Source organism: Salvia miltiorrhiza, chromosome 4 (genome assembly GCF_028751815.1).
Source record: "Salvia miltiorrhiza cultivar Shanhuang (shh) chromosome 4, IMPLAD_Smil_shh, whole genome shotgun sequence".
In the NCBI taxonomy this organism is placed as follows: Eukaryota; Viridiplantae; Streptophyta; class Magnoliopsida; order Lamiales; family Lamiaceae; genus Salvia; species Salvia miltiorrhiza.
The window spans coordinates 12,960,841-12,980,366 of NC_080390.1; the positions used below are offsets into that span (position 1 = coordinate 12,960,841).

At 39.7% G+C, this 19,526-nt stretch overlaps 3 protein-coding genes across 4 annotated transcripts; all 3 read left to right on the top strand.

Annotated features, from left to right (window-relative positions):
• Positions 1-408: 408 nt before the first annotated feature.
• LOC131022777 (WEB family protein At2g38370) lies at positions 409-3,364 on the top strand. 2 transcript variants are annotated; one of them, XM_057952299.1, is made up of 2 exons: positions 409-859; positions 1,684-3,364. In XM_057952299.1, exons 1-2 carry the CDS (start codon positions 695-697, stop codon positions 3,178-3,180), a joined length of 1,662 nt encoding a protein of 553 aa, XP_057808282.1. In that variant the 5' UTR covers positions 409-694; the 3' UTR covers positions 3,181-3,364. The 2 variants fall into 2 exon arrangements, with proteins under 2 accessions (XP_057808282.1, XP_057808283.1); XM_057952300.1 differs by lacking the exon at positions 409-859 and adding an exon at positions 1,097-1,494.
• Positions 3,365-11,866: 8,502 nt separating this feature from the next.
• On the top strand, positions 11,867-13,021 carry LOC131023024 (uncharacterized). The gene has a single exon (XM_057952561.1). It carries the CDS (start codon positions 11,867-11,869, stop codon positions 13,019-13,021), a length of 1,155 nt encoding a protein of 384 aa, XP_057808544.1.
• A 1,021-nt stretch (positions 13,022-14,042) lies between these two features.
• Positions 14,043-17,610, top strand: LOC131022778 (uncharacterized). The gene is made up of 6 exons (XM_057952301.1): positions 14,043-14,376; positions 15,099-15,172; positions 15,720-15,907; positions 16,255-16,452; positions 16,815-16,874; positions 17,247-17,610. The coding sequence occupies exons 2-6, from the start codon at positions 15,100-15,102 to the stop codon at positions 17,391-17,393; spliced, it is 666 nt and encodes a 221-aa protein (XP_057808284.1). The 5' UTR covers positions 14,043-14,376; position 15,099; the 3' UTR covers positions 17,394-17,610.
• Positions 17,611-19,526: the final 1,916 nt, after the last annotated feature.

The window sequence follows — 19,526 nt, forward strand, 5'->3', positions numbered from 1 at the left end:
GTACTATTAAAAAAGGTTAATTCCATGTAAATTACTGAACTTTCAACAAATTCTCATTTCACAAACGAACTTTAAAATATTTATTAAAATTAATTAACTATTAATTTTTTCTCATTTTGAATATTCGCTCATTTTTTGTTGTGGTGATATTGCATAAATATACTCGTTTGGCATGAATATGTTTGCGTGTCATGAATATGATCATGTAAAAAAATAGAACGAACATCGTATTGTATATTAGATGAAAACGACGTCGTTTTAGGCTTAAAGTTTAATCGAAAAATGGATAAATATGTAAAATGAGAAAAAGTTTAATAATTAAATAATTTTAATAAAAATTTTAAGATTTATATGTAAAATGAGAATTTATTGAAAATTACGCGATTAATTTTTAAGATTGTGTACATCACATTCTTTGTTTATTGTGAGAAGTGACAAATCTTGCTCACCTAGGTAATCCAAGTTCAAATAAATAAGGAATTGTATTTATGCCTTTATATGGGAAGAATCCAAACGTTATGGTGATTATAATAGTATTGTGTTAGGACACACCATCACCAAACCCAACACCACTCTAACGTTATTCTCTTTTCTCAGTCGTGCCGTACTTGAAGCTCTTGAAAACACACACACACACACACACTGCCTAATCTCGCCTCCCCACCACAAATTTTCTACCTGTTGTTTCCGCAGAATGGCCACTGAAAATCCCCAGATTCTGGAAGCCCACCCGCTTGATTCGGGCCGGGCCGAGATCGACACTTCGGCGCCGTTCGAGTCGGTCAAGGAGGCCGCCAACCGCTTCGGCGGCATGGGTTTCTGGAAACCCGTTTCCCACAAGTCTTCTCAACTTTGCGAGGTTTCCCATCTCACATTCATTCTCTCTCTCTCTCTCTCTCTTGTGTGTGTGGTTTCTTAATGTCTTAATTATTCTTCTTTTCTGGGCCTCTGTTTTCGGAGTGTCTGCTTTTGGAGCAATTATAAATCTTTTTGGTGCATTATATTTCATGTGGGTGTTGTTATCTTGTTTGGGCAATAATTGAAATGACAAATGCAGCTCAAAGATTTCATTTTTTTTTGGTACTTGATTAATCATTATTCTGAGATATACTAGTGTATATGGGAGCTCAGATTCAAGATTTCCCTATTTTGATGAAGTTCTTGAGATGGCTTCTTTCTGGATGATGGATCTTGTCTTGATTCATATTTTACAATTACATCGATGTAATAAAATAAATGAATGCATCCATATTTTGTCACTATTAACATCACTGCAAAGTTGAGGCCCTTTCCACTTTTTCCATCTTCAAAGTAATATTAATTTGCATCACCAACTGCAACTGCAGAACGTGCTTTGTTTTTTCAATAATGGCACTTTATTTAGTGTGGGGACAAGCTACAATTCATGGGCACACTGTTTGAAAATTATGCAAAAAAGTTTCTGCAATTTCTTGCAAGTTTTCATTTTGAAATGCTGGGAAAAATGTAGCTATGGTTCGCAGTGAGATGCTGTTGCTGTTTTCAGTTGAAATGCTAGTTTTCAGTTGAAAATTTTGAATCTTGAATAATGTTATGGCTAAATTTTTGCTCCATGATTAATAAGTAGTAGAATGATGCTTAGATTTTGTTGCTATTTTTGAATATTTCGAATCCTATTGATTTGAGTTTTGTGCAAAATGGCAGCATGAGAGAGAAGTGGCTGTTGATGTTGTCAATTTGGAGGAACAAACTGCACAACTCGAAAGAGATCTCATAGTGAAGGAGAGAGAGACGCTAGATGTCTTGAAGGAGCTCGAAACGACCAAGAACATCGTTGAGGAATTGAAGTTGAAGCTGCAGAATGAAGCATCCGAGATCAGTGCAGCACTCAAATCAGAATCAACGAGCGATGCCAAGAATCGAGCTGCTGCTGAGGTAGCCGAAGATGGTGGAAGAGATGGGAAAGGCGAAAAAGTTGAGAGAGTTGGTGGTGTGGACTTGTGCCCCTCAGAAGCTCCTGGTTTCATCCTCTTGGAGCTGAAGCAGGCGAAGCTCAACCTAACGAAGACGACTACTGATCTTGCTGACATCCGAGCCACAGTTGATGCATACAACAAGAGAATCGAGAGGGAGAGGGCGTCCCTTGAGAGGACTCGCCAGAGGCTGTCTTCAAACACCTCGAGGATTTCGTGTCTGGAATCTGAGCTCAACCAGAAGAGACAGAAGTTGGAGGAGGTCAAAGATGGTGAAGTCCGCGACCCCATAAACATCACGCGGGAACTGCAGAAGCTGAGCTCTGAGACGGAGCAATTCAAGAAGGTCGGGGAGGCTGCAAGGGCGCAAGTTCAGAGGGCGTTGTCCGAAATCGAGCAGACCAAGGCCCGGATCAGGACGGCCGAGATCAGGCTGATCGCGGCCAAGAAGATGAAGGCAGCTGCACGGGCGTCCGAAGCTGTAGCCTTCGCAGAGATGAAGGCGCTCTCTTGCACCGACACCTCCAAACCCTCTGAAGACGTGACCCTCACGTTCGAGGAATACTCCTCCTTGATCTCCAAAGCTCGGGAGGCTGAGGAGGCCTGCAAGGGCAGAGCTGCGGGCGCAATGCTCCTAGTCGAGGAAGCAAACGTGTCCAAGACGGAGATATTGAAGAAGGTCGAGGAGGCAACGGAGGAGGTGAAGATCAGCAAGAAGGCCTTGGAGGAGGCGCTGAGCAGAGTCGAGACGGCCAATCAAGGGAAGCTCGCAGTTGAGGAGGCGCTCCGCGTGTGGAGATCCGAGCACGGCCACAAACGGCGTTCTCTCCATAACTCCACCAAGTTCAAGAATCCATCATCTTTGCAGAGGAAGGACTCCCGCCTCCTCGATGTCAATGGCATGAGCCTCGTCAGCGACGAGCTCAAGCCGGTGCTGAGGCCGACTCTGTCGATAGGGCAGATACTGAGCAGGAAGCTGCTGCTGACGGAGGACTACGAGAACGGGGTGCAAGCCGACAACAAGATCGTCGGGAAACGCAAGGTCTCGCTCGGGCAAATGCTCGGGAAACCTAGCAGCGATTCACATTCTGCAAGAAAATGTGGGAAGGAAAACAAGCAAGTCCCTGCCAAGAGGAAGAAATTTGGCTTTGCTCGGATCTCGCTGCTCGTCGCCAAGAAGAAGAAGAGCAATGTGGCTGCGGATCCATTGCGGCGCGGCAGCGCGTGACCGGAACGCTCCGAGTAACTAACGTAGTATGAAATTGTTTATTGATATGTGAAGTTGTTAGATTTGTTGGGAAAGAAGGAAAGTAGTGTTTATGGTGTTTTTAGCTAATGTGTGATTGAATCTTTGATTGTATGTATGTTTGCCCTTCGTTTTATATATGCATGTTTATTCCTGCATTATCTAAGTTCGAATCTTATAAACTGTATAAAATTCATTTTTTCTCGAGGACAATTAATTACACGGCCAATGCAATAATTTATATATGAACCTAAAAAATAATACTCTCCCCCTTCCACTTTAATAGTCCTTATTTATATGTAATTGTTTAATTTTCCCTTATTATTGCTCTACATATTATATTCACGCACATTAAATAAGGTTATGAAATTTTAGTGCAATTTAAATTTAGAAAATGGACTATATATTGAAACATCTCAAAAAAGAAAAAGGAGATAATAATTTTCATTTAGCCTTTTGATATGTAACTAGTAGTCACTAGTAATTATACTATCACGCTAAATTGTTCAATTAACATGAACCTTGAATTTTCGCATGAATGTAACGGCAGATAAATCTTTGATCTTTGATCCATGGCATAGTCGTAATCGATCATTCGGTTTTGTTGCATTATTTTTTCTGAAAAATTGTTGGCATCAAAATTGACATTCACACAAAATAACAAATTTACATGATCGTATGAATTTTGAACGATTTTACACGAGTACTAACTAGGAGTTATATATTTTAAATTTGTGACTACTATTTATATTTTGGCTACACAAAATGACTATTTTCAGCATTGTTATTTGTTACTGTATGCGTTTATATATTTCCTTTTTAATAGCCGAGATGCGTATGGGCAGGAAAAAAACTCTAAAATTGAAAGGGTTAAATGCCGCTAAATCCTATAACTATATGCTTTATCGCATTTTGCATCGGTTTCAGAATTTCTGCCACAGTATATTCCAACTAAGCCTCCGAGCGGTTTTTGCACTCTATGTAGTTTTCCGGCAGAATTGAAGCTGACTTGGCAGCCGGACTTATCTACGTGTCATTTAATTCCGATAATCAAAGCGACGTCGTTTTGTCTCACGTTTAATTAAAATTATTAATCACAAAACGATGTCGTTTTGTTGAAATTCAATTTCGTTCTTCTCCTCCTGCTCCTTGATTCTCCCGATCAGCTCCAACCCCAATTTTCTCGATGTTTCTGCCACGATTTCCAAGACCCAGAGCTTGTTCTCGCCTAATTCCAGAAGTGTACTATCCTCAATGCACGTGGTACACCACGGGAGGCCGATGGTTTCTTCCCATTCCGCCTTCAGTTTCGACCTCCACCCGTGGTTGTCAGCCCGCGGAACGTCGGAGAAGAACAACAAGACGCTCACGCTGGTCCGACTCGCTCGCGACTCGGCCCGAGTCAAGGCGATTCAGACTCGGTTAAATCTGGTGAGGCTGGGAGACGGAGAAGTTGGAGGGGCCAGTTGAGTGACGACTCGGGTACACGACGACGACTCTGCTGCTGTTGTTCATCCAAGGGCAGGGGTGGTCCATTGGGCGACTTCTTGTTGGAGTTTAAAGGGGAGAAAAAGGGGGCGGCACTACCGCTCGAGATATGAGCGGCGGTGGCCGGGGTTGAGTAGTGGAGAGCCATAACGGAGGGGTGGCTAGGTGGCGGCTCTATGGCTGTGTGGTCGCCGATAATTGAAGGAGGATTGTGGAATTTGGGGATCTAGGATTTTCTTTTGGGGTTGGGAGAGAGATGGAGGCTGAGGGTGACGATCTCGTCGGAGAGAGAGCGCGATCAAATGGTGACTCGACCTACAGCTTCTCGCCGGAAGGGAAGACCCAGTCAGCGACTTCTCCACAGAAGGGAAGCCACATCGTTCTGAGGGTTTTTGGAAGCCATGTCATTTAATAACTAAATAAAAAATCCATGTAATGGACACGTCAACCAATTTAAGCCACGTAGACTTTATTTCATCTTGTCATAAAAAAATTTCACACGTAGATTAAGTTAAATCGCCGGAATTCTTTGTCGGATGCAAAAATCGCTCGAAGGCTTAGTTGAGATGTTGTGCCTGAAATTCCGAAACCGATGCAAAACACGATAAGGCATATAGTTATAGGATTTATGGGCATTTAGTCCAAATTGAAAATTGTAACACATGAAAAAAGCTAAACTTGAAAATTATCGACAAAATAATAAATATGATAGTAGTTCAACCAATGTAGTTTAATGACATTTGTGATTCATATACAGGGGCGGGGCTAACCTACGGAAGGCCCGGTGCAAAATTTAAAATCGGGCCCTTTTTATAGCTAAAAATGTATCAAAAATATAAAACAAAAAAATATATATTACTGAGCGATAGTTTATTATTATTATTATTATTATTATTATTATTATTATTATTATTATTATTATTATTATTATTATTATTATTATTATTATTATTATTATTATTATTATTATTATTATTTTATTACACAATAAGCATGTAAAAACTAAAATATTTACTTGAGAAGTGTTGCTTTCCTTGTAAATTTTGAAACAAAATCACTAATAACACTTTGATCATCAATTTCACACGCATGAATAAGTTCCCTAGGAGTCTAGGGTTTGTGTCCTCTAGGTTTTTTCTAGGGTTTGTGTCCTCTTTGTGAGTCTTTCGTCTAGGGTTTCCCCCTGTCTTGTTGCCGGCGCTGGGCTCTCCGGTCCTTCGTTCCGTGCTGTCCCGTTTCCCTTTTCCTTGTGCTTTTCTCTGTGTGTTTGTTTGGGTGGTTTTTTTTCTGTGTTTTCTTTCTGGTGGTGGTGTGCAGGTATGGATAGAAGATTCACTCCACATGGTTATGGCCTTGATCCTGGTGACGAAGAGCGGACTGAGCGTGAGACAGCGGTAATTGAAATTGCTAATGTTACTAATGGTGATGGCGACGCGGTGAAGACAGATGAATTCCGTTTAGTGGGCAAATTAATACATGCCAAACCACCGAATGGCTTTCATCTCCTGGAAATAATGAAGAAATCGTGGAAAACAAAACAAGAATTCTTTGCTAAGGAGTGACGGAAAAATTTGTTTCTTTTCACATTTTCTACGGAGGCTGATAGGGACTGGGTTCTTCAAAGACAGCCATGGCATTTCGATGGCCATCTGTTCGCTATCAGCAGACTGGATGAATCGGTACAGCCATCGAATATCACCTTCACTCGGAGCAGTTTTTGGGTTAGGGCCTATGATCTTCCGATGAAGTGTATGAACCCTACTACTATGAAGCAGATTGCGAGTCAAATTGGAAGGGTGGAGGAAATTGATACAGATAATGATTATATTGGATGCTTTGCACGGTTCAAATTGGGTCTTGATATCACGGTGCCGCTTCTGAGGGGCATCACGATTGTCTTTGATCGACAACAACTTTGGATTCCCCTGAAATATGAGAATCTCCCTATCTTTTGCTATAGATGCGGTGTGCTGGGACATCATACTCGTGCATGTGAAAAAGAAACTGAGGAGGATGATAATGTCAAGCAATTTGAAGATCTCCTTTATGGCCCCACTCTCAAAGCATCGCCTCTCAAAAGGATCCGAAACTCCAAACTTGCTGATGGACATCGTATTTCTAAACCTCCAAACCATTACCCAGGCACAGTGGATGATTGGACTAAATCATTCCTGTCGCACAAAAAACAAATAAATAAACCACGCCCACCCCCCCTCTCCTTCAATCCAGTTATCTCAAACACTTCACACAAAAAACATCCCTATCCTGATCCCAATGCTCTCGAATCTCATGCCAATACCCAAACCCATGTAGGAACCATATTTTGATATATGATTCACGTGCCCGTGACCCATTTCGGATATCAAACGAATACATACAAAAACCATGTGCCTAAAGCAAGAGGATGAAATCTTACTTGCAAATCCGGCAATGATCGACTCCAGTGTTGATCTTCCAACTTGTTCCCACGGCAAGACTTGACGTTGGGTGGCAACGATCTTCAAGTCCTCTCTTTTTCCTAGGGAAACGCGCCGCCTCAGTTTCTGTGTTCTCACAGATTTCTCTCTATTTTACCTCACGTAACGTCACAAGTAAATTAGAATTAGGGCTGTACCTATTATTTATACTGGGTATTAAAACCCTAAATAATAAGCCCATCATCTAATTAAACTAAAACAAAGCCCAAAGGCTTAAGTGAGAAATAGATGGACGGACGCCCCATATGGAGTTAAGCCTTTATTGGGCCAAGCGGGGATCTACTAGCTTGAATAAAGTTTGGCCTCCCAGTGCTCGATTTTCCTATTCAGCCCAGAATAAAATCGAGACACAAATATTAATTTATTCCACTAGAAAATTAATATTGAATTACCTCTTTATTCTTTAGGTGAGTCGGGGCTAGTATTAGACTTAATTAATCCCCGTGTTTAAGATATCCAATATCCATTAATTAATTAATTCCTCTGACGATCAATTAATTAATTAATTAGTCGTTTAATTATAAACGACATCTCGAGTGCTACCACTTAAACTTATTATCGTATTGGAACTAATTCCACCTGCAGGGTTTAATACGATAAACTTATTAAGTTCCTCGAGAGGATATTATCATCCTGTTATTAGCAGGACACAGATCCTTATTGCAATATAATCGCATGTCAAATAATAATTGCTATCACCCAAAGTATCGAGTATATTGAGCTTCAAGAGAACTCTCACCCATGATAAATCAAAGCAATAGTCAATATATTATTCACACCGACTAATCCAACTAAGGTTAAGACTATTTAAGTCACCGAGATCTTGATTCTTAATTAGTCAGAATATAAGAATTCATCTCACTGTGATCCTGTTCAATACACGAAGGTACTAGCATAAATAAATAGCCAAGACAAACTATTTATCCATTTATGCTACAATCTAAACCAGCAACTCGTCCATAGTTGCCTCGATTGTGAACTCAATTTATATCTCAACGTTTTCCAATTATATGATCTTCTGTGATCTACAACACACCATATAATCTATAGTATGAGATAAATTGGACTATAATAGGATTATGCAATAACAATATTTCAGATAGAAGAATCACAGTGAACTAAGGAATCAATGTATACAAGCATAAAGTCTTGCTTTCAGTATACAACCCTTCAACCCAACCTGTTGATTGCTCCTTTGCTCATCCAAAATAGCCCACCACGTCCCCTTCTGCTGCAGGAAAATACGTTCTCCCAACACCATTGCCAAAAACCTCTTCTACATCCAATAAAACTGTCATAACCCCAGACCACAGACTCGCGTACTCGGCACTACTCCCTACTCCTCCCCCATCGACCATGCTTACTTCCAGTTTATCGCAAACTCCTTCGTTCTCTCCCCCGACTGGTCCCACAGCTCCCTTCACTCCAACTTCCGATCTCATACAGCTCCTTAACATCAAACCTCAACCCTAACACAAAACTCCAATACCAAACCCCATAACTCCTCCTGCTAGCTCCTTATCTTCTATCACCACTGGTAAAAAATGGAAGAGATGTGGTAGAAATCCTAACCCTTCAAACCACATTCCTTCCAGTTCACCTCATGTTACTCTTCAGAAACGTCACCTGTGCAAGGAGGAAAGTGACGACTCTTCTGCTAAATCTGAAGTCATTGAGCTTGTCCAGAAACGCCTCAAAGGGACTATGCTTGATGACGTTCCCCCTACAAATGCAACATCGGCGAAGATTGCTTTGGAGCAATCCCGCCGGGCACAATGAATTCCTTAATTTGGAATTGTCGTGGGCTTGGGAACCCTACGACAATTCGTCATCTTGTTTGGTTAACCAAACAAAAGAGGCCCGATTTTTTGTTTCTCATGGAAACAAAGCTTTTAACTGAGGATTGGTTACCTATTATTCCTCAGCTTGGTTTGTCAAATTTTTTTGCTGTTGATTATGAGTGCTCTACGAGAGGTCGCCGAGGGGGTTTGTGTTTGTTATGGATGGATGATCTGGATATTACGGTGCAATCATCGTCGCTTCACCACATCTTGGCCTCCGTCAATGATGTTACTCATCCTTCTTGGGATTTTTGCGGTTTGTATGGGTGGAGTCGAACTGAAGAACATGCTTTGACCTGGGATCTCATGCGTTCTCTTATTCCTTATGTCCAATAGAGCTGGATATGTGCTGCAGATTTTAATGAAACTATGTTCCACTTTGAGAAGAGGGGAGGGAACTCGAAAGCGGATGCGAGATTATTGGATTTCCGAGAGACTGTGGATTTGTGTGGTTTATCGGATCTTGGTTTTGTGGGGGAACCCTTCACTTGGAGTAACAATCAGCAAGGTGTGGATAATATTATGGAACGACTCGATAGAGTCCTTGGTAGTGCAGCGTGGACTGCCATGTTCCCGGGCTATGAAGTATCTCACTTGCTGCGAAAGTCCAGTGATCACTGCCCAATTCTTCTCAATCTTGAAAAGGATTTAAGGGAGATTCAAAACCGTCCTAAGCCTTTTCGTATTGAGGCTATGTGGTTAAATGATGATCGCTGCTTACCCTTTTGTGAAAATCTGTGGAGCTCTGGTAGTGTGGGCAGTTCAGTGGGAGAGATAAGCTCTAAAATTCAGAAAATGGGAATCGAGCTTAAGAATTGGGAGAGGCATGTTTTCGGCCATATTAAGAAAAAATGTGCTCTTATCCGGAACGACCTTAAGAAACTCCAGGAGCCGAGCCGGAATGCGTTCATAAAAGAAGCTCAACGTCGTCTGGAAGATGAGTTAGATGAGCTCCTCAAACAAGAAGAAGTTATGTGGAAGCAGCGTTCCAGGGTGGATTGGATGTCGGAGGGGGATAGAAATACTGGTTTTTTCCACCGTACGACTGAGGGACGGAAAAAACGTAACCACATTCGGGAGATTCAGAAAGCTGATGGCACTACGGTGCGTGCTAATGATGAGTTAGATGAGGTGTTTCGGTCTCACTTTCAATCGCTCTTCACGTCGGGATCAACTCATAACCCTACTGAAGTTCTTCAATCCATCGATCATGTGGTCACTTCAGAAATGAACCGGAATCTTACCGCTCCCTACACTCAGACAGAGATTGAGCATATTCTTCACCAAATGCACCCCGTTAAGGCCCCGGGGCCTGATGGTATGCCTGCTTTATTCTATAAATCTTGTTGGTCTGCCGCTAAATTTGATCTTGTTCCTATGATTCTTGATATCCGGAATAATGGTGTGTCTCCTGGTCCTATAAACTCTACTTTTATTTGCCTTATTCCCAAAATGAAAAAATGTGTCTTGCCGTCTGATTTCCGTCGTATAAGCCTGTGTAATGTGGTTTATAAAATCATCTCCAAAGCCATCACCAATCGCCTTAAGTTTTGTCTCCCTTCTATCATCCATGAGAGTCAGTCAGCGTTTGTCCCTGGTCGCCACATCACTGATAATGCTTTGCTTGCCTTTGAGATCTTTCATATGATGAAACTTAATAAGGCTAAAACTCATGGTATCTTTGCTTTTAAACTTGACATGGCAAAGGCTTATGATCGAGTCAAGTGGGGTTTTTTGGAGTCTATCATGCTTCACTTAGGTTTTACTCCTCCTTTTGTGGATCTAATCATGAAATGTGTGTCTACTGTCTCTTTTCGTGTTCTAGTTAATGGTTTTCCAGGAGCCAGTATTGAGCCTAGTAGAGGACTTCGCCAGGGAGACCCTCTCTCTCCCTTTCTTTTCCTCTTCTGTGCCGAGGCGCTTTCTGGCCTGCTACGCAAAGCTGAGACGAATAATCTTTTGCATGAAGCTCGCATTTGTCGTACTGCCCCGAGAGTGAGCCACCTTCTTTTTGCAGATGATTGTATTATCTTCGGGCGCGGCAACTCGAAGGAGGTGTCTGTGGTCAGCGGGATTATCAAGACTTATGAGGGAGTTTCTGGCCAACTGGTGAACTTAGATAAATCTATGATTGATTTTAGTGGTGGCATGGAGGATAATCTAAAACAACAGTTGGCGGAGCAACTGGGGGTCCAACGGAGTGGGCAAAGATCGACTTACTTGGGTATCCCTAATTCTGTGGGAAGATCAAAGAACGAGATCTTTCAAATGCTGGTTGACAGAACAAGAAAAAAGTCAAAAGATTGGAAAAGAAGGTTTCTGTCTGGAGCAGGCAAGATGGTTTTTATAAAGGCTATGCTTCAATCAATTCCAACTTATATTATAAGCTGTTTCGCCTTACCGGAACAGATTTGCCAACAGCTGAATAGTGTGGCGGCGCGGTTCTTTTGGGGCCAAAAAAACGATGAAAGGCGCATTCACTGGCGAAGTTTGAAAAGGTTGTGTTTATCGAAAGGGGAAGGTGGACTTGGTTTTCGAGATATTAGTCTCTTTAACTAAGCTATGCTGGCCAAACAAGCGTGGAGGCTACTTACTTTTGATAGCTCTCTCATTGCCCGATCGTTAAAAGCACGTTATTATCCGCGTACAGATTTGCTTATGGCTGGAAATGCTCACAACCCATCTTTTATATGGAAAAGCATTTTAGTTGGAAGAAATTTGCTAGCGGGAGGCGTGGCTTGGCGTCTTGGGAATGATGAACGTATACGGGTTGGTGTTGATCACTGGTTACCTACTGGAAAATGAAATTATCTGGCTGCAAGTGTTTCGGACGAGAGAGGTAATTTGAAGGTGTGCGAATTCATGTTGGATGATTCGGATTCCTGGGATTTCTGTAAACTTGAGGAGGTTCTTAATGCTAATGATAGGTGGAAAATCACGGCGCAAATGCGAGCTAATCATGCAGTCCAGGACAAGCCCTTTTGGCCGTTGGGAAAATTTAACAAGTACTCGGTAAGATCGGGTTATAAACTGGCTGTTGATCTTAAGAACAGATATGAAGCTTCTTCGTCGATTTCAAATGACGGGCTTTGGAATTGGATTTGGAATCTGGAGGTTATCCCAAAGGTGAAGATGTTCATGTGGCGTTGTGCGGCAAATGCTCTTCCTGTGGTGACTGCTTTGCGGAGTCGTTCGATTGTCATTGATCCGGTGTGTGGCAAATGTGGTGAGAAAGATGAAACAATGGAGCATGTTCTCCGGGACTGTAAATGGGCGGAGTTTTTTTGGGCGGTCTCTCCTCTGCGCTTACAGCCTTTGTCCATTGGGGAGGCCTGTTCTATTGTGGATTGGTTTGGTAAAATTCGAAGCTGCCCGGATAAAGATGTGCATGCCCTGTTTGCGACCTCAGCTTGGGCCATATGGTTTGCTCGGAATCTCTCCCGGTTCCAAAACAAAGAAATGAGTCATATGGAGTGCTTGGCTACGGCACAGCGAGCAATCTGGTCCCCGCTCATCTGCGCGAATCCAACCAGCCAAAAATCCCTACGGAAGGAGTGCAGGAACGATCAGGTCAAGCTCTGCAGCGGTGCAACCCTTAATGCAGATCGTGGTCTGGGTTTAGGGATGGTTTTGAAGGATGCACAGGGTTCGGTTCTTGGGTGCAGATTTGGTTTTCAACCGGGAGTCTTCACTGCTGTGGAAGGGGAGGCGATGGCTATGTTGGAGGGGATTGTTTTATGTCGCGAGATGGAGGTCCAGGATATCATTTTTGAGACAGATTGCCAAGAGCTCTACTGGTTGTTGGTTAAACGAGAAACTGATCTCTCTTACCTTGGTGTTACGGTGGAGAAGATTTACAGAGAGGTGGTCTCATTTCGCCATATTGCCTTCAGTTGGACTGCACGCGAAGGAAATTCGATTGCGGATGGCTTAGCTCGCTTTGCTTTACAAAATTTCAGTCCTTTGTCTTCTTCGAGGGTTCTCCCTTCTTTTGTGAACTCTGGTGTTCATGATTAATGAAGTTTTCCTTTTCTCAAAAAAAAAAAATCAATTTCACACGCCACTTAATGAAGGAAAAGAGCCCCAAAGCAATAAAAATATAAAATTATAACTAAACAAAATCACTAATAACACTTTCATCATCAATTTCACACACCACTTAATGAAGGAAAAGGGCCCCACTCACCACTTAATGAAGGAAAATGGCCCCAAAACAATAAAAATGTAAAATTGTAACTCTCAAGAATCGAACCTACATCAACAAGATTCCACATACTTTGAAGAGAGCATCTTTTCACTGAACTAGTTAATAAAGTTATTTATTTTTCAATTCTTTAAGTATATATAAATATATAGACCTATATATAATCGTGGGGCCTCAATTTTTCGGGGCCCTGTGCGGTCGCCCACCCCGCACACCCTCAAAACCGCCACTGTTCATATATTACGTGATTAATATATATTTGTTTATTATTTTAATTCATACTTTATATATTTCAAAACGATGTGGTTTTTTTTTTTTGAGAAGTACATGAGATATCTAATATATAATCAAATAAACAACTCACACATAAGCGGGACCTCTACATCACACAAAGATGAGAAAATATAATTGCACCTCTACACAACACAAATGTGAGAAAATAATCGCACGACATGTGAAATCACTACCCACATTAAATGAAAAAACTACTCGATCCGGTGGAAAAATACCACACAAAGATGAAAAAAATAATCACATCTCTACACCACGTAAAGCTTGGAAAAATCACATCTCTAGATAACTTGAAGAAAGCTACTTTAGAATGTTCGAAAAACATCTATGTTCATATACATTTATCCTTTTATATATTGTCGATCTTCGTTTTGTAAGATACGAAGTTTCCATAAATACATAATTTTTGCAAAGCATTTAAAGATTTCCAATTTCGGAGTTTGGATAAAAGCAAAAATTTGTGTATCAACACGATATGATTTTACCGGTCACACACGCCACCAAATTTGTTCATATTCCCTCTAATAAAATATCTTCATACGAAAAATTAATTCAATCCTTTTAATTTTATAATAATTCGGCGAAGGGAAATTTCCTTAAATTGTGAGTATGTTTAATGGGGGCGAATATTCTTGTTTGCGTGGGATCAATCATCAATCGCCGATTTTTTCCAAGAGCCAATGAAATCAACTCACACGTGGCGGAGTGCGATTGGTCCATATCAGTAGACAGCAAAAGTGGGTGGGGAAGACGGAAGTGAATAAATCCCTTTCTGCAATTCCATCTCTATTTAAAAATCGTTGCTTGAAGGAATACTGAAGCAGCTACCTCTCTCTCTCTCCTCTCTCTACCCTTGCCCTTATCATTCGCAGATAAGGTACGAGAGATATTTCGCGATTCTTTTTCCGATTCATTTGATTCTGTTTGCGAGAATTTTTGAATTATTTTGGTGTATTTTCGCGGGGGATTATGTGATGCTCGTTGCTTATGATTACTGAGAGTTTGTGTGATCGATTAGAGGATCCGGTTCATGATTTTGCTCCGATCGAGCTGATCGAACTTCAGCTTGAATCGTCCCCGAATTGTCTTTGAATCGTCCCCGAATTGTCTGTGTCAGTAGGTCAATGCAAAAATAAATAAATTAAAAGCTCCTTCTGTATTTGTTTTTGCTGCTTATGGAAGAATTGTTGGTCACTTCATTTGTTTTTCCGATTTAAGACTTGCTGTTAGTAGGAGTAATGGTTCATTGAAGGTCAAAGCTGATTTTGGAGGGTTTTGTCAGTTCATGTAAGGTCAAAGGTGAATTTAGATTGACTTTAAATCTGACGAGATTTCAAATCCATTTGAACCAAGAGATTAGTAGCTAAAGCAACAGTAAACTTGGTTTATGTTATTAATATGATGATTATAGAGATTGGTTTTAGTGATGGAAACGTCTTAAGAGCTTGTTGTCCAGAAACTAAAACAAATCTCTATTTTTAGCTTAATGTTTAAGGAATTTTCTATCATAAGTTTCACTTACTTTGCTGCTAGTTATTCTCTGGTGTTCCTTTTGTCCATGTCTTTCAAATTCTGGGTAACAAATTATTGTTTTTGCAGTATGGACAGAAGGGTACTATTGCTTCTAGTCGCGCTCAGCAGCTGCTGGTGTTGTAATGCTAGAGACCTGACAGGTAATTTAGTTGGTGAGAACATTGAAATTGTTAAGGTTTAGCTAACGAGGCAATTTTGGTTCGATTTCTTGGAAAAAGGATTACTTTGAAATATTGGTTGATCTTGCCATATAGTATTAGTGAGCTCAATTTAATGAGACAAGTAGATTTAGTTTTATGCCTCTCCATCTCCTTTGAAGCTTTGGTGCACATAAAAAAGCTAAAAAATCTGTGCTCCACTTTGTAGAAACTCTAAAAACTATAAAAAGGATAGTTTTTTTTTATTATTATTCAATACTTTAAATCCCTGTAGTAAATCACACTAGCAAGTTTCCACCTCGAAGACTTGGCTGCTAGAAGCCTAGAATCCTCCTCCCAAAACAAGTTTCGCTAGCTGATAACGATCTCTTATCTTTTTGTGCGGACAACATTTGTTTTCCTTTCAAATGCCTGCTTCGTTCAATTTCTACTACCTGTTGGTTTCTTTCTGAAGCTAAAATATCTGATTTAGATCGCTTAGAAAGAGATTCTAGCAAGTACTATACTAATGTTGGTCCTATGTTGGCAGTCCTGCAGTCGAATGACAAGGGAGAAGCTCTATATGTGCAAGAAGTTGCCAAGAATGAAGATTTCTGTGCATTGTGTGAAGAGTTTGCTTCTGAGGCTCTTAGTTACCTTACACTAAATAAAACCCAAGCAGATATCATTACCATTCTTCACAAATCCTGCTCTAAGATACCTTCCTTCAAGCAGCAGGTACTAGGACAATATGTTGAGCATGGTTGTCTGCTGAAGTAGAAAGTTGTATCTATTTTGTTGAAATCAGATCATATCGATAACATATCTAATATAGTGCATGCGTGTGTTATCCAACTATTGGAAACATCAAAAGATTTGGCATTATAGGAAAGAAAATGGATAGTAGAACTGTTCTAATAGGGTTTGTCTGCAAATTAAGGCCCACAAGATTGATATTACAATTTGTTGCCTTATAATTAAGTTTCCGCAGAAGCTAGTTCTTGAGCAGATTATATTTCTTTGTTTCTTTTATATCTCTATTGTCACACTTCATGACACTAATACCTGTGATCATGTTCCTGTAGTGCAATGTTTTGGTGGACTATTATGCACCTCTATTTTTCTTAGAGATTTCCTCTGTAAATGCTAAAGATTTCTGCCGAAAGGTTAACCTTTGTGAAGACCGCGTTTCCAAGTCTCAAGAACTCCCTAAAGACAAATGTGATCTATGCCATACTGTTGTTACAGAGGCTTTACTGAAGTTGAAAGATCCAGATACTGAGGTAACTTTTGGGCAATTGCACCAACGTATCTTATATAATTCACTTCTATTTTACTTGAATTGAGATCTGATTTCTTGAAAACATAGATGCCATTGAAGTTTGTTTAGGTTGGAAACGTTCTTTGATTTTTTGTAGTTTCTTTAGTTGTGATTATATGGACAATTTCTATTAGTAGAAGAAAAATGATCTCATGTAGTATATTTCACCTCTTCTAATCTCCATTCATATAAAAGCATATTCATCAACATACAATTTACCACAAGACCACATCCGCACTCTGTCATACTTAACTTTATGTATCCTGTGATGACCTTCCCGAGTGTATGAGCTGATATATGCTTTTTTTTTTTTTTTTTTTTCAGTTGGAAATAATTGAGATGCTTTTGAAGGCGTGCAACTCTATCGGGAAAAATGCCAAAAAGGTAACCATAGAGAGAACTTACTTGTCTGTAAGATAGATATAGTCATGATCTAAGATGTTAAATAAGCTCAAGCAAACACCTGTTTTTAAGCACATTAAGTAGCATTACTTCCACGAGTATTGGAATGCTTTTAGACTCAATTTAATCAGTGAAGGAAATCCTTATAATTAGATAATAAAATCAAACTATCCAGATAATAAATTGCCACTAGTGTAGGACTCCATGCACATGGATCGAGCTCCATTTGAGAACTAACCTAACGTCCACAATGAGCTCGTGTAAAATGCTTTGCCATTTGGCATTATGTAGACTAGATATGTACAAGTCATGTCACCCCAAAATTTCATCTATTTGCTTATGCCTTTTTTGCAGTGCAAGACGTTAGTTTTCGAGTATGCGCCTATTATCCTCATCAATGCCGAGCAGTTCCTGGAAACAAGTGATCTGTGCACTGTGTTGCATGCCTGTGATTCAGCAGCAGTGGCTACCGAGGAAGTATCCATGTACGCGGCATCTTAGACTACCCGGTTTATGTTTGTTTGAACAAATCTGCTGCAAGAAAAGTCATCTGTTTACATTCTGCTATGTGCATATATGGTTGTATGCTAAATGCAACTCTTGGCCTCAACTCTTCTGTGTTGTAATTCATATTTGTTCTATCAATTTGTTTGGATGAAAACTCACATATTCAGACTGTATTTTGTCTAATAATGTACAAAAAGATAATTACTTTCTACTTGTAGAGATGATTTGAGACCAACCCCACACACCCATCTCCACTATCCACTCTCCCACACCACACACAAACTACTCTCTCTCTAAAAGAACCCACGCCACACACACAAACTACACTCTCTCTAAAAGAAAACTACTCTCCCACACCACACACACAAACTACTCTCTCTCTAAAAGAACCCACGCCACACACACAAACTACACTCTCTCTAAAAGAAAACTACTCTCTAAAAGAAGAGGGGCACAGAAATATGCATGTGTCTTCAATAACATGACATGTACGTATAGTATTTCCATATTGGGTACGTGAGAACAAATATTTTGGTTATTTATAATACTAGTATTACTCCCGTGCGATCCACAACGATACCTACTTAATTAAAGTAATAATAAAAAAAATATTTTTAGAATATTATATTTAAAAAATAAAATTCTATAAGTTACTTATATTATTACACCTTCCATCCCAATTCAATAAGTCATGTTTTCTTATTTGGATGTCTCAATTCAATAGGCCACTTCATAAAATGGAAAGTCAATACATAACAAATATCTCTACATAATTCATTATTTGCACCAAATATCATTGCACCTCACACATAATTATTTTTTGCTTATTTCTCTCTCCTACTTTTTGGACACATATATCCTCAATAAAAATTATTTTCTCTTTCCTATTTTATTATAAATTATTCGTTTCTTAACATCCGTGCCCAAGCCTTGTGGCCTATTGAATTGGGACGAAGAGAATATATAAAATAGCTCTAATAAAAAATAATATCGTTAAAATGAAGATGAAATTGTTTCATCTTATAATTGAAGACGTATCAAATGAATTATTAAGATTTTGGCAAAACGTTTTTTTTTTCTAATAATCATTATTATCTATTTAAAATTTTCACCAAAATATCTAGATATTTTTCTTTCAAATTGTCTATTAGTCTTGAAAGGGTTTTTGAAACTTTTAATTACTTTTTACTGATTTGCATTTCACAACATATATGTTTGAGGTTTAAATTTCTTTTGTTAAAAGGTTAAGTTGACATAGATTGAAATTAAACGACTAGGTGTATAGTCTGGTTGAGGGGTTCATGTGTAAACATCCACACTAACGTGGCTTACTCGTCAGATTTCTTGGGCAGTTGGAGGTTTCAATCAATATTGTTTTATCAAGAGGTTTCAATATTGTTGTTACGAATTATGTGCTTTAATGTTGGTTTATTCAGATATGTCTATGTCTCATATTGTTTATTTATTCTTGTACAAAGTCTTTAACCGGTCTATATATATATATAGAAATATATATAGAAACGCATTTTGGAGTTTATCTTCATCACGAACGAGCACAAATTTTGTGCTTCTTATTACTCCACGTCTATCTGTCCGAACGATGAGTTAACTTATGGGAAAAATGAATTGCATAAAAGGTGACATAAGATGAATAATGTGGTTATATGCTATATTATGAGAATAATGTCACAAATCTTGCAGCTCTAACATCAGGGCATGGACGATGCTCTTAGCATCATGCTGAATCTCAAGAAAACGTTCGGAGAGTCAAATTGAGCTGCTCGTTTAAATTTGATGAGAGTAATCTTGTTATTTTTATGAGCGAGCATAGCTCAGTGCACGAGCATGTTATGCACATGGCAAACTTGTTTTGACGGACTTGAATTGCTCAGTGGAAGCATCGACGGTAAGGCAAAAGTCGATATTATCCTGAGCTCTCTAACTAAGAACTTTCGTCTCAACACTGTTATGAGCAAGAAAGATAATACTCTTTTCGAGTTATCGAATGCTTTAGTTACGGCTAAGGAAGTTGTGGGAAAGAGATGTGCAAGCACTTGTTATTGCCAAAGAATGGCCATCTTCTTTGTCGATAGATGGGAAGAAAAAGGGTCAAAGGGGCAAGAAAGG

Bases quoted from the DNA above. Each gene is read 5' to 3' on its own strand.
- LOC131022777 (XM_057952299.1), top strand. From the start codon at position 695: ATGGCCACTGAAAATCCCCAGATTCTGGAAGCCCACCCGCTTGATTCG. The intron at 860-1,683 runs GTTTCCCATCTC...GCAAAATGGCAG, and splicing joins AGTCTTCTCAACTTTGCGAG to CATGAGAGAGAAGTGGCTGT.
- LOC131022778 (XM_057952301.1), top strand. From the start codon at position 15,100: ATGGACAGAAGGGTACTATTGCTTCTAGTCGCGCTCAGCAGCTGCTGG. The intron at 15,173-15,719 runs GTAATTTAGTTG...CTATGTTGGCAG, and splicing joins TAATGCTAGAGACCTGACAG to TCCTGCAGTCGAATGACAAG. The intron at 15,908-16,254 runs GTACTAGGACAA...ATGTTCCTGTAG, and splicing joins TACCTTCCTTCAAGCAGCAG to TGCAATGTTTTGGTGGACTA.
- LOC131023024 (XM_057952561.1), top strand. From the start codon at position 11,867: ATGTTGGATGATTCGGATTCCTGGGATTTCTGTAAACTTGAGGAGGTT.